General features: G+C 34.1%; 3 protein-coding genes across 3 annotated transcripts; 2 read left to right on the forward strand and 1 right to left on the reverse strand.

Annotated features, from left to right (window-relative positions):
• Window positions 1-2,281: 2,281 nt before the first annotated feature.
• On the reverse strand, window positions 2,282-6,552 carry LOC133321937 (leukocyte receptor cluster member 8 homolog). Its single transcript, XM_061531009.1, has 6 exons — window positions 6,025-6,552; window positions 5,144-5,934; window positions 3,053-3,746; window positions 2,777-2,978; window positions 2,507-2,714; window positions 2,282-2,442 (listed from the first exon to the last, which is right to left on the reverse strand). Exons 1-6 carry the CDS (start codon window positions 6,550-6,552, stop codon window positions 2,286-2,288), a joined length of 2,580 nt encoding a protein of 859 aa, XP_061386993.1. The 3' UTR covers window positions 2,282-2,285.
• A 2,630-nt stretch (window positions 6,553-9,182) lies between these two features.
• Window positions 9,183-10,068, forward strand: LOC133321931 (probable elongation factor 1-delta). Its single transcript, XM_061531003.1, has one exon. The coding sequence runs from the start codon at window positions 9,256-9,258 to the stop codon at window positions 10,057-10,059; it is 804 nt and encodes a 267-aa protein (XP_061386987.1). The 5' UTR covers window positions 9,183-9,255; the 3' UTR covers window positions 10,060-10,068.
• A 1,980-nt stretch (window positions 10,069-12,048) lies between these two features.
• On the forward strand, window positions 12,049-13,160 carry LOC133321938 (aurora kinase B). Its single transcript, XM_061531010.1, has 3 exons — window positions 12,049-12,189; window positions 12,251-12,736; window positions 12,800-13,160. Exons 1-3 carry the CDS (start codon window positions 12,056-12,058, stop codon window positions 13,158-13,160), a joined length of 981 nt encoding a protein of 326 aa, XP_061386994.1. The 5' UTR covers window positions 12,049-12,055.
• Window positions 13,161-13,836: the final 676 nt, after the last annotated feature.

Here is a 13,836-nt window from a genome sequence, read left to right on the forward strand (position 1 = left end):
TTGTAAAATATTTTTAGATCGAAGGAAAGTAAAATCTCTATTTAAAAAACGATCCTTTGGTTCATAACAAAGTGAATTTCTACCGCCGTTCTCCGCTAATGCTTATACTGAGTCATACAGGTGTCCTTGACGACTGGTTGTATTGTTAGTCGATGTTTGGAAATAAACGTTTTTGGGGAAACAAAAGTTATATTTCCACTTCTCCGACTTGTCCTAGAATTTCCGGCTTATTTTGAGATTACTTCGATTTATTTCTTCAGTATGGGTTCGTAGACCAGAACAATCCTTAAATCCCGGCGTTTGATCCTACTTTCGATTTGTTAACAATCACAGCAATCTTGATTCTCTGTACAGACATATTTCATGCTCGTCGACTTGTTTGTACACACTCCAAGTAAAATGCATTCTTTTCCACCATTGCAACATTTCCAGTGTTTCGTATTCAATATACGATTTTTATGCCAAAAAAAAGTCAAATTTTCTACATTATTCGCTTTTCTCTTCATTTCTCAAATATGTAGAGTTAGATGGAGACTGTCTTCATTGGTTATTTTTGGACAGAACACTTCCATACTGCTTCTTCATCTGACGCATTATTCCTCAGGAATCAGTCGGCTTCAGGCAGTCTCAATAAATTAATTTACTGCCGATTTTCCTGCTGCATTTCTGATGCATTATTCAGGGAGGAATCCATTCTAGAAATTGCACATTGCCTTGAAAATGTCCATTAGGCTAAAGGCCATCTTCGTAAATGAATTTAGTGCCGAATATTGTTCATACAATATTTCTTAATCCTTTTTTCTATCAGGAATCTTTTGTAGAAATTTTGTAGTTGCATCAATATGCCAGCATAATTATTTTCCATGAAAACAATTTGATAGTATCGTACTGCTTTTCTTGATACATTATTTCTCCGGCACTTTTTTGTTGCATTTACGATCACGAATCATTTCCAATAATTTATTATTTGTGATCTGTCGAGTGCGCTCAAATCTTCGCAGCATTCTCAGACAATTAAAAATTCAGTTTGGAGAAATTTAAATTACGTAGATTTATAGATGTTCAAAGGTGTAATATTTTTCCAATTTTTTAAATGGCGATTATTTCTTCTACAACGGCAAAATTCTCCTATATCCCAAGAAGTTTACAGGATGTAGACGATTTTTCTTTTGTAGAAAGCTGATGATTTCTCCAACAGTGATTTTTTTTCGTAGATTTAAATTTTATCGTAGATTTTAAATTCTCCTATATTTCCAAGAAAAATATCCCAAGAAGTTTACAGGATGTAGACGATTTTAATTTTGTAGAAAGCTGATGATTTCTCCAACGGCCAATAATTTTTTGTACGACTTTTTTTTAGTAAACCGAACGCATACTTTGTTATTAAATATAATTTGTTTTTCCCGATGGCACAAATCTTAGTTGGTATAATATACACGAATTGGAAATGTCCAAATATTACATACAAAAACACTACCATTAATAGTGTAGAACTCATTTAGGGATTAACGAAGAATGTCCATAGAAAAAGACTATTTTTTTAGAGTCACAAATATGACTCTTTTTTTCTTCACTTTTTCTTTTGGGAACGGAAAAGTTCAATGATTAAATTGCCCACATTCATAATGGAAAAACTTTATGGCATTATTAAATCACATTTTTGAGACGTAATGCTACTATTCAATTGTCTTTCAGTGTTAATTGTTATATTTGAAAGGGGGTTGATTGGGTCAAACAAAAAACACAATGTTCATTTTTTTTAATTTTTCTCGCTGTTAAGGAGAAAGCCCACCAGTATTTCAAAATAAAATATTTTTGGAACGCATCACTTGTTGCTCTATCTTGATTGTTGTTTTGTGAAAAAAACACTTGTCAACGGTTTGTCGGTTTTGATTGAATTAGGGTTTTTGGTTACGGAGAGCGCAGCGCATTACTGGATTCCTTCTTCTCGTCTGCTGTTGCTGTTGCTTTCTGTTATATATTTTTTTTTTCACAGAAAAGAACAAGAGTTATAACCGTCTTCAAAAGTCTACAACAAATAACCTAACTCTTTATTGCTAAAGAGTTTTTGGAGGGGGTCATTTGTTAAGATCACAAAAAAACAGTCAACTCAATGTTCTATCTGTCTGTGTGTTTTTGATTGTTTGTTTGTTTTTGTTGGGGCGGTTGTTGAGTTGGCTTTTTTTAATACTTTGAAATAACACATCATCATTAACAAACAATGCGATACATTTCTGCATCCATTGTTTGTTTGATGTTTTTTTGTGGCGTGTAATTTAACTGCTTCATATTGCTATGGCTGAAGCATTTTTACAATCGATTTGTGCCCCATCTGCACCTACAAATGGTAAATTAAAACCGTTAAGCCATTCTTTGCATTTATCACGTGATTCAAATGCCAATAGATCGGTAATATAATCAACTGTGATATTGGGTCGATAACTGAAAAAGTTGAAAAATCATTAATTATATTGTTCGATTTTAAAATATCTAAAGTTATACTTACGCCTTGACAATTGTTCTCAGAGCAGCCTTGCGCTCTCTTTCCAAAAACCAATCAATCAAGTGTCCGGCCATAAGTGGTGCCGTTTTATATAAACGGAACAATTTGCAGTAATTTCCCATAGCCCAGGCGGAACGGAATTCCAGGGCATGAGCTATAGCAGGATTCTCTCGTTGTGCTTGTGTGATCGAGCGTAAAACCGTGGTGGTATCTAAAATATAAAAAATAAATATTTTTATTTTCCAAAACCATTTTGCATAAAAAATAACTTACCTAAGGTATTTTTCGTAAATATATAGTACAGTATACGATATGCTGTAAATTCCAATGTATTCGTACTGGCTCCAACTTCACTGTACAACATCTTCAGTTGGGTCTGGCACTGATTGAATTCTTCATGATCACCCTTTTCCATGGCAATGCGAGCATGTGTTTCATATACTTCAACGGTGAACTTGTCGCGTATACCTTGAACCTACAAAAGAGAAAAATAAATAAATTATAAAAATTTTATTTTTTCAGATTCCAAAAAAAAATCGCTTTACTTACCGTTAGATCCTGTCTAATAGACTTCAGCTGATCACAAGCATAGAAATAATCCTGATTTGCACGCCACTTTTGTTTAACATTTTCCAGGGAATGCACCAACACTTCCAATGGACGCACCTCACATGGCAAGGGGGCCTTTGTTAGACGCAAAAAGGATTTTTCCAAATCATGGCATGTACCCACAATATGTAAATCCATTAAATCCAAACCATTATCTCCCTCATTATCATCGATGTACGATGAACGCGAATGATTGAATGATTTTTTCGAATTTCTATTATTACCCTTAGACGAGGAGGAGTTGCTGCTGCTGCCACCAAATGGTGAGCTTGCAATTGCAACAACCTGTTTGCTGTTAGAGGCTTGAGAAAAGCGTGCAGCTCTTTGTTGAAGACGTGCCGAATCATCATCGACTGCGCCACCAATTGACGACGAATAGAAGGGAATTTTACCCGATTTACCTGAAGACGAACTGTTGCCATTACTAGTGGAATCGGATTTTTTGTTTTTATTCTTTTGTTGTTGTTTTTTGGACGAATAGGACGACGATGAATTGGAAGAGGATAATGGTATAAAATCTGAAGAGGAACTAGACGATGATGATGAACGGCGTATTTTACGTGGTCTTGATGGTGACGAAGAGGGGGAACGTGAACGCGATGTACGTTTATTATGACGATATTTCGAGGGAGAACTGTATTTGAAAAAAAAAACAAAAAAAAATGGATTAATTATTTAACGTTTTTGGTAAAAAAAGATGGTGTACTTAAATGAAAGTTATGTATTTCGGTAAATAATTACATCAAAGTTGGAAATGAAAGTCCACCTTTATAAAAAGACCACTAACAGAGTGAGAGATAAAGGTAGATTTTTATGGAGAAGGTCCTATTATGGGCCAGGACAATTTCAGATGTGGTTCCCTCAAAGAATATATTTTCAATAACCATTTCAGGATTGAATTTTTTAAAAAATATTTTTTTAAAGAAGGCTTAAATGCACTTTAAGGACACCTCTCAGATCATTTTGAAATTTTTACCATAGGTAGCCCTCCTGATGCTGATTACAGCAACATAATTTTTTCGGGGGAAATCTGTACTTCCCGAGATATGAGGTTCCAAAGTTAAATACGTTTAGAAACGTTTAAGTTTTTTACAGCAGATAGTCCTTTTGAAGCTGACCAAACCACATTTTATTTGTAAGAATTCTGCTCTCCTAGCCCAATTTTCCACCTGTCCGTAGGACAAAGTCTTAAAACACCGGCCGAACGCCGGCTATTTAGAAAAATTTTAAATTAAAAGAAAATTTTGGTCGCGTAGCCCAATTCTCCAAATGTACATAAGAGGAAGGATTTTTAAAATAATATTCTTTCAAGGATTTTTTAAATTTTTTCAATGAAAATTACAATAGTGGATTTTTAATTTTTTTTAAATGAAAATTACAAGAGTGGATTTTTAAAAGTTTTTTTTTTCAAAATTAAAAATTATATAAAATTTTTTCAAATTTTAAATATTTTTTCGGCTTGGATTTTTTAAATTTTTTTATTTTTTGAAGGCCATAACAGGCATGGATCTTTAAATAAAATTCCATCCTGGACAAGATCATTTCAAGAGTGGGTTTTTGCGAAGAAATTTGTTTCCCGAACCTTTGCAGAAATAGGTTTTTCAAAAAATTGTTTTTTTTAGTACCATTTCAGGCGGGTGTTATGTAAATAAATTTTTTTAGGAGAGGAGTTTTTGAAACCAGAGACTCCAATAAAAATTTTGTTTAGGACCGACACAAGTGTGAACTTTTTAAAAAATACACATTTTTACGTGGATTTTTTTAAATATTTCTTTCCGCCGACTCATAAATGGCGAATCTCGGAATGCCAAATATTTCGTTATCATGAATGGTAGAAATATCACAAAAATCAAAGATGAGCCCCTAAATTGCAAAAAAAAAATGTTTTAAATCCTGATGTAAAATATTTGAATTCACCTATCGGAAATTGATTACAATACTTAAAGATTCCAATGATGATTCATAATAACGAAATGCTCAAAATAAAATTTAAAATTAAAAAAAAAAAAAATAAAAAATATTTTCACTTACCGCGACCGACTACGAGAATTTTTCATTTTGCCATTACTGCCACCAAATGAGTTGCGTTGACCCAGACGGGCATTGAGATTACGCGATAAACCTGCAGCAGCTGATGAGGCATTAACACCACCGCCACCCACTGCACCTGGTTTATTTTTCAAATGATCCATGGGTATGCTACCACCAGGCGATGCCTGATGATGATTCTTTTGGAAGGGATTACGTTGATTGTGATTATGCAACTGATGCTGCTGTTGTTGTTGATGATTCTGCTGATGCTGCTGTTGTTGCATTGGTTTTTGTTGCAATTTAATATTGATATTATTCCGTTCACTATATACACTGGGTATGGGTTCATTATCCCAATCACGTGTCCACAATTCATTACGATTGGCAGCGGCAATAATTTTACCCTTTAGGCAAATATCAATTTGATCCTTATCCAAATCGGTATTACATTTGGCATAACAACGTGCCACATAATTATTTAACGATTCGGGCCAAGCATCATTGGGATTGTGGAATGCATTGGGTTTCTTAAAGGTACTGTTGGTGCTGGATGCAACAGCCATTGCAGCATTGGCCTGTTGAGCTATGGTTGCGGCAGCGGTATTATCTACCATCGATTTAGCATGCATGCCATTGGCAATTGGTGGTGGGGGTTTACTTAAGTCGACATTGGAAATAATTGGTGGTGGTGGGGGTAGGGACATATTTACGAAACCATTGTTATCTCCGGCATCGGTTTGCATTGGCTGTGGACCGCCATTCATTTCATTATAATATGCATGTTGTTGTTGCTGGTGTTGCATTAATTGCTGCTGTTGTTGTTGCTGTTGATTTTGATTTTGTTTATTTTTATTACGCTTACGTTTCTTCTTACCACCAGCACCACCACCTCCATTCATGTTATTGTTGTTATTATTCCCTCCATCGTTGAAATTGCCAACTCCATTTTGTTGTTGCTGCTGCAGGGGATTTGGAGCATTGGCCAAACGATTTTGTTGATTGAGGTTAAATTTGATGCCACCAAAATTCTTTTGTTGTTGCTGTTGATTACCCATTTTACCGCCGCCGCCACCCATTTGTGGCGGTGGTGGTGGTCCCGCTGGCAATGGTGGCAAATCTTGACCACCACCATTTGGTAAAACTGCATTACTAAAACCCGGAGGAGCATTGGATGGTGGTGCAGCTCCACCTCCTTGTTGCTGCTGTTGTTGTTGCTGCATATTATATCGCATATAGTATTGATAATAACGTTGATAGGCACTGGCATCCCCGTAACTTTGATACCAGGCATTATAATTAGCCCATTGTTGATGTTGTTGCTGCTGCTGTTGTGGATTGGCAGAATTGCCATTTTGTTGTTGCATTTCTTGTAGCTGAGGAATTAAAGGGGCAGCCATAGCTTCCGACATTGTTTAAAAAGTTGTCAAGAGAAAGCAGTCAAGAGACGTTCGAGGGGGATAGACTAAATATTTTAAAGGGATCTCCCAGAAAAACACACCAAGGGGGAATTTTAACGAAGATAAGACAAATGGTCGTGGAACTTTTGTTCTATCGCTCTTCTTCTTCTGCTCACAAATCACCAACCACTCCGCAAAAAACACCTCAATGGCAATAACCAAGTTCTTTTGCCCTCCTTTCTTCTTCTTTTCTGCTAAAAACTTACCTTTTTTGTAATTTTGTTTTGATTTTCAATATTTTTCTAAAATGGAAAATAATAAAATATTTATTAAAATATTGTGAAAACTAGATATATGTATACATATTACAAAATCATTGTGTGACATGCAGAGACGACGATTTCATTCCTTAGCAAAACGCCATTTTGTTTTTTTTTCTAGAATACACACACACGCACACACAATTACTTGCTTTTTTTCTCCTTTGGCTTCTTTTCTTTTGATTTTTTCACTTCAAATTACTAGCTGTCACTAATAATATGTTAATAATTCTTTTTATTATTATTTTGTTTATAATATTTTAATAAATTTATTTAATTTCTGGCTTTGTTTAATAATTTTTATTTGTATTTTTTTTTTTGCTTTTCAAGGGGCAAATATATTCACGCACAACTTTGCTAGCTGAAGACAAATGACGAAATGAAACTCTCGCTGCAACTGAACAATAACTGTGTGAGCATCATTTCTCTGACAGTTGTGGCAACTCTTCTCTACCTACTTGAACAGGGTTGTATTTGGATTAAATGACAGGTAAGGTTTACATGGAAAATTATGGAATATTTTATTTCTAAACGCATAGGAAATGTATTTTAAATGATAAATTGTAAAAAACTACCTGTATTATTTTTACATCTGTCCAATTTAGTAGCCTGTATTAATAGTGTCGATTTTTAATATAGGTAATATTAGGTAAATATATACTACAGGTATCAGCAACGAGATAGGCATATGGCAAATACATGGAATTAGTTGCTAATAAGGATATAAGGAGTTAAAAATACCAAAGACCAGCTTCAACCTTCGAAAAAGAATTATTTTAATAAATTTACTTCTACTGGTCATTGGAAAAATTGTCCTAAAAACCCACTTCTGTTTTAACATTCGAAAAATATAGTTTTAAATTCAATTAAATTAAAGATCCGTAAAAATATTAGATTTTTTCTTTTCAAAATCCATGCCTTTGTATGGTCGTTAAAATTAAATTTCTTTAAAAATTCGTTATTAAAAAAATTTTTAATGAAGGTCCTTGAAAAAACATTATTTAATATTTCCACACAGGTTTCAAAAAAAATCTTGAATAGTCTTCGACAACATTATATTTAAAATATCCACACCACTATCTGAATCGTGACAATTATTTATGTCATTGGTCTTTGAAAATTACTTTCAGTATATACAATGGACATCCCAATCGCGTATCCATAATTCATTACGATTGACAGCGGCAATAATTTTATCCTTTAGACAGATATCAATTTGATCATTATCCAAATCGGTATTGCATTTGGAATAAATTTGTGCACATAACTATTTAAAGATTCCTGCTAAGCTTCATTAGGATTGTAGAATGCTTCGAGCCAGTTCACTTCAACATTTTCCTCAAATATTCTTCCCTAATTTGTTCAATACATGGTATAATTATTACACGGCTACAATTTTTTCTCAAGGTGGCTTGTTCCATCAAATAAAAAAACATATTTTGTGTATGTGTGTGTAATGTTTTGAATACTATGTCAAATAAATTCAAAATAAATTGAAATATATTCAAATTTAATTGAAATGAAAATTATGTTTTTAACATGTTCGTCTGGAATAATTACTTTGTTATGGATGAAACAAACACTTGATTTGATGGCATTCCCTACTAAATTTTTGGAAGAAATCATAACCTTTCATTCATTTTTCGCGTTTTTAGTTTTGTGTTGAAAAAATGTCAAATAAACACAAACACTTGTTGCGTATATTTATTTTATTTTTGGCATAAGAAGCCACACGTGCATAGTTGCTTTTTTGTTATTCACCTCAAGCTGTCCTACCTTGTATTATTGTGCCATGGCTGCTCCTGCACTCAAAACAAATATAACTTTTCAAATTTAAAGAAGGGAAATCGAAAAAAATTTCGAATAATGAAAGATTATTGTAGAACAGAACATTGTTAAAACTATTTTTTCTAAAATACGGAAAAAAGGGAACTTTTTTTTAACGTTTTTCTAGCGTCGCAAAAAATGTGGATTTAAAAATACTCATCACTATATTTTTTGTTTGAATTGTCAATTATTATTCTATATGAATTTAACAACGGCTATTGAAATTAATTTTTAATACATAAAAAGATTATGAATAACGTGAGAAAATAATACGAAATATATTAATATCCTTTTCAATCGACAAAAAAAAAACAATTTTCTTTAACTCTCGCAGCCAAAATTTAAAATCCCAACAGTGAAAAAATAAAATTGTCGATAATAACGTTCAACGTTCGATTGCCGTAAATAATCGATTATTCCCCTATCAAATTCAACCTTAACATCCCTATACGTCAAAAAACCGACTGTTCGCTTTGGTGATAGTGTGGTAGCACGTTGCGTTGCAGATTTTTGCTTGCGTGTGTTTGATTGGACGAAGAGATACGACGACGACATTTTTGCAACTATAATGGCCTCCTGTTTGAGTCAAGAAAAATTCTGGGATAAAACCCGTTTTGCCAACGCCGAACGTCAATACTACGAATTGCTGAACAAAGGATCATGTTCGGCATCGAATGTAAGTCCCCAGACCAATATCTTGGTGTCGGAAATCAAAAAAGCCAGAGAACAAATTAAAATCTCTTTGGAAAAGATGGGTGGCATTTCCGATGCTGGTTCGTGTCAAATTCAATCTGACATTTTGACTCGTTTGGCTCATGTCGAAGAAGAGAATGCCGAATTGAAGAGTTTGGTGGCCAGCCTAAAGGACATGTGCTTGGACTCACAGAAACGCATTCAGGCTTTGGAGGCTACATTATGCAACAAGTCGTCCGGTGCTGCACCAGCTGCTGCTGCCGCCGCCGAAGAGTCGAAGAAATCTGATGACGATGATGGTGTCGATCTCTTTGCTTCCGATAGTGAAGAAGAATCTGAGGAGGCCGCCCGCATCAGACAAGAACGTCTTGCAGCCTATGCCAAAAAGAAGGAGAAGAAACCCGCCCTTATTGCCAAATCCAGTTTGGTCTTGGATGTCAAACCCTGGGACGATGAAACCGATCTCGGTCAAATGGAAACCGAAATCAGAAAGATCACCACCGATGGTTTGTTGTGGGGCGCCTCGAAATTGGTACCCGTTGCCTTTGGCATCAAGAAATTGAGTATTAGCTGCGTTGTCGAAGACGAAAAGGTCTCCATCGACTGGCTTACCGAAGAAATCGAAAAACTCGAAGACTTCGTTCAAAGCGTTGATATTGCTGCTTTCAATAAAATCTAAGCTCAACAACTGCAACAACAATACATGAAATACTAATAACAATGATTTTTTTCTATATGCCTATATATTTTTTTCGGTTTTTGATATTTAAGAAGTTGAACGTACTAATAAAAACAAAAAATATTAACACAAAATGTGAAACACGAACGTTAATAAAATTGCGATCATTCGAATTTTTACATTGAAAATAAGTTTTTATTTTATTCTACTAAGGGCCAAATCTGAATTACTTACTATCTAATCTTATCTATAATTTTTTATGTTAGGGTTGAAAAATACAATTTATAAAATTATTTGTATAAAGACCAAAGAAAGAGAAGAGTATTCTGAACACGATGTTGGTGGTTATCAGTAAGACTTTGCTAGGCTGATAACCGTAATGTCCAAAATCAAATTGTAGTTCGAAATAAAGGGAGAAAATTCAGAACTGAAAATCAGAATATTGTTGGGAAATAAATTATTTTAGATCTCTGGCTGTACTCTTCGAAGATGGATTTTATTAAGATCTGAATTTTTTTAATTATCCTGATTTTAAGAGTTTATATTCCTAATGGTTATTTTGTAAATAATCGACCCTTTGTCGGGAATTTTAAATATTCTATATGCAGATTGCTATGAGAACAGTTTTTATAGATATATTTGCGGTATTTCGAAGGTTTTAGGGGCATTTTATAATCGAGGATGCTGTAATTCGGTATTACGGGTTCTTGGTGAGTAAAAAAAATTAAAATACAGGACCATGTTTTGTACCTATATTTATAATTTTGGTATTGCCTTATATAATGGCTATACGAAAACCTAGACCGATATATCCCATTTTCAAAACCAATAATTCGAGGATTAGTAGCAATGTATGTGATAAATATTAAATCTTTTTTTGAGAATCATATTTTTGCTGCTCAAGAATAATTTTTTAAAAACCTACGCCTGTCCTTGGTCTTCCAAAATCGAATTTTTAAAAAATCCACGCCTGTCCTAGTATTTCAGGAATCATATATTTCAAAATCAAAGCCTGTCTTGGGTCTTAAAAAAATATTTTTTTTATATGCGCCTGTCTTAGGTCTTTAATAAATATTTTTTTTAAATACGTCTATCATGGGATTTTGAGAATCTACACCCGTCCTAGGTCGGCGAAAATCTGGCTTTATCGGACGACCTTATTACTGGGCCATGAATCTACGTTTGTCTTGGCTGCTGGAAAAAAATATTTTTAAAAGTAAACACCTATTCGGGAAGGCATAAAAACCTCAAAACAACTCGTTAGATTCTATATTCTTTATTCTAATATATAGGCATATTATAAAACCATATCGCCCCTGGTATGATTGGATACAATTTTATTTAAAAGTATGGATTTCCACATTTGTAGGAGAAAAAGAAAAATATAATATCGTTAAAACGATCTGCGCTTCTAAACTGGGTTCCAAGGGTCAGGGGGAAAATACAAGGGTACCAGCGAAACATTAGAGTTCCATATCGCCCCGGAAGTGTGGATTTCCACAAGAAAAATATAATATCGTTAAAACGATCTGCGCTTCTAAAATGGTCTTGTCCCTAGTCTTCTTCTGCAAAATAAGCTTTTATTCAGTTCCTTTTCAGAACAATCAGACGAAATATTGTGTAAATGTCATAAATTAACTTACCATGCGTCATCGTTCCACCTTCTCCACATATTAATAATATTCATCGCTAAAACATTCTTAACATTCATGTCTTGAGAAAATAATCTTTAAAAAATCCAAACTTATGCGTCTGTAATATTCCATTAGAAAATATGACACACGACTTACTTTAAGGAATCAAGCATTTACTGTTATCTGGGTGGCTGTCACTTTGACTGTGTGTGTGTGAAAGTAATCGATAACCATTGACACTGGCATATGGCATTTTTTTGAACGACGCAACGTATTTGGAATTGTTTGGCGGCATTTGTAGAGTAAACACGTATTTTTTTGGAAATTATACAAATTAGAAAAATCTATTTCAAATATAAACCATGCACAAATCTGCCAAAAAGCCACCAAATCGTCATGATTTGCCAAAGTTGGTTGAAAAGGTGCCAGATGAACACAAGGATTATGTCAAGGATCTATGCCTGCGAATGTTGCAGCATCCAGCCTATGGGCAACCGTAAGTGAATTACATAGCAATATATGATTAAAATTTCAATATTTTGCTTTTGTTTCTTTAGCTACGAATGGACGACGCGGGATTTCGAGATGGGCGCTCCTTTAGGTAGAGGTAAATTCGGTCGTGTCTATTTGGCTCGTGAACGCCATACCCATTTTATGGTGGCCATGAAGGTGTTGTTTAAGGCCGAGCTGCAAAAAGGTAACGTCCAACGGCAGGTGTTGAGAGAAATTGAAATTCAATCGCGTCTCAAACATCCACATATTTTACGTTTACTCACATGGTTTCATGATGATTCTCGTATCTATTTGGCTCTGGAGCTTGCATCACAGGGTGAATTGTTTAAAATATTAAGGCGTTCGCCAAATTGTCGTTTCGATGAACCACGGGCGGCAAAATATACATATCAAGTGGCCGATGCCCTGCACTATTGTCATTTGAATAATGTCATACATCGTGATTTGAAGCCAGAAAATATTCTTCTCACAGCTGCGGATGATGTTAAATTGGCTGATTTCGGTTGGTCCGCTCATACCATTTCAAATAAGTAAGGGCATCTAGTAACTCAGTATTATAACTTGATAATTTATTAAATTCCCTTTTCCCCCAGGCGCAAAACCCTTTGCGGCACCTTGGATTATCTACCCCCCGAAATGGTTGAGGGCCATACCTATGACGATTCTGTGGATCAATGGTGTTTGGGTATTTTATGTTATGAATTCTTAACGGGTGGACCACCATTCGAATCCAATGATACAGATATGACCTATGATAAAATTCGTCGCTTAGCCGTCCACTATCCACCATATCTATCGGTGGGTGCCAAAGATGTAATCTCGAATTTGTTGCGTAAAAGTGGCAGTTCCCGTATAACATTAGTTGATGTCATGCAACATCCATGGGTTAAGAAATGCATGGAAAAACGTAATAAACAATTGCTGGAATTGGAAAAGCAACAGCAGCCTGCTTAATGGGAAATGTTTGGAGCAATTTCGCTTCGATAGTTTTTAATTTAGTTTAAGTTTGATTTTTTTACTTTTCAATTTTAACTATTGCTTGTAAATGAAGTTCGGCAGAATTTGTATAACTGTGAGCTATCATCTTTGTTATTTGAATGTTTTATGTATCCCGATTAAATGTATTGTACTATTGCAAAATAAATAAATTATTGATAAGCTAATTTTAAAAGGAAGGACATTTTTTTGTCTACTGAATATCAGTTCAAAAATATACAAACCCACAGTCGATTCTAATTTTTACAACTTTCTGCTGGAATTTTGTGTTTTTTGGGACGATTTAAACAAAAAATAATTTTTCAGGTTTCCAAATAGGCGTAAATTTTTTAAAACATATTTTTTGAAGGCGCGGATTAAAAAAAATATATTTTTTTATAAGGCGTGGATTTAAAAAAATATTTTTTCGAAGGCGTGGATTTAAAAAAATATTTTTTCGAAGGCGTGGATTTAAAAAAATATTTTTTTCGAAATCGTGGATAAAAATAATTTTTTTTTCGAAGCTGTGGATTTAAAAAAAAAATAATTTTTTTTTCGAAGCTGTGGATTAAAAAAAAAAATATTTTTTTGGAAGGCGTGGATTAAAAGAAACATTTTGTCGAAGGTGTTGATTAAAAAAAATAATTTTTTTGGA

This window comes from Musca vetustissima, unplaced genomic scaffold, assembly GCF_032173495.1.
Source record: "Musca vetustissima isolate MV318-11 ecotype Yass unplaced genomic scaffold, APGP_CSIRO_Mvet_v1 utg13374, whole genome shotgun sequence".
Classification (NCBI taxonomy): Eukaryota; Metazoa; Arthropoda; class Insecta; order Diptera; family Muscidae; genus Musca; species Musca vetustissima.

What these genes read in the sequence shown, in the direction of transcription:
- LOC133321937 (XM_061531009.1), bottom strand. Translation starts at nt 6,552, where the DNA reads ATGTCGGAAGCTATGGCTGCCCCTTTAATTCCTCAGCTACAAGAAATG. An exon ending in AATTCTCGTAGTCGGTCGCG is followed by an intron (nt 3,747 to 5,143) that starts GTAAGTGAAAAT and finishes TTTCAAATACAG; the next exon opens with TTCTCCCTCGAAATATCGTC. An exon ending in ATTTACGAAAAATACCTTAG is followed by an intron (nt 2,715 to 2,776) that starts GTAAGTTATTTT and finishes TTTATATTTTAG; the next exon opens with ATACCACCACGGTTTTACGC.
- LOC133321931 (XM_061531003.1), top strand. Translation starts at nt 9,256, where the DNA reads ATGGCCTCCTGTTTGAGTCAAGAAAAATTCTGGGATAAAACCCGTTTT.
- LOC133321938 (XM_061531010.1), top strand. Translation starts at nt 12,056, where the DNA reads ATGCACAAATCTGCCAAAAAGCCACCAAATCGTCATGATTTGCCAAAG. An exon ending in CATCCAGCCTATGGGCAACC is followed by an intron (nt 12,190 to 12,250) that starts GTAAGTGAATTA and finishes TTGTTTCTTTAG; the next exon opens with CTACGAATGGACGACGCGGG. An exon ending in GCTCATACCATTTCAAATAA is followed by an intron (nt 12,737 to 12,799) that starts GTAAGGGCATCT and finishes CTTTTCCCCCAG; the next exon opens with GCGCAAAACCCTTTGCGGCA.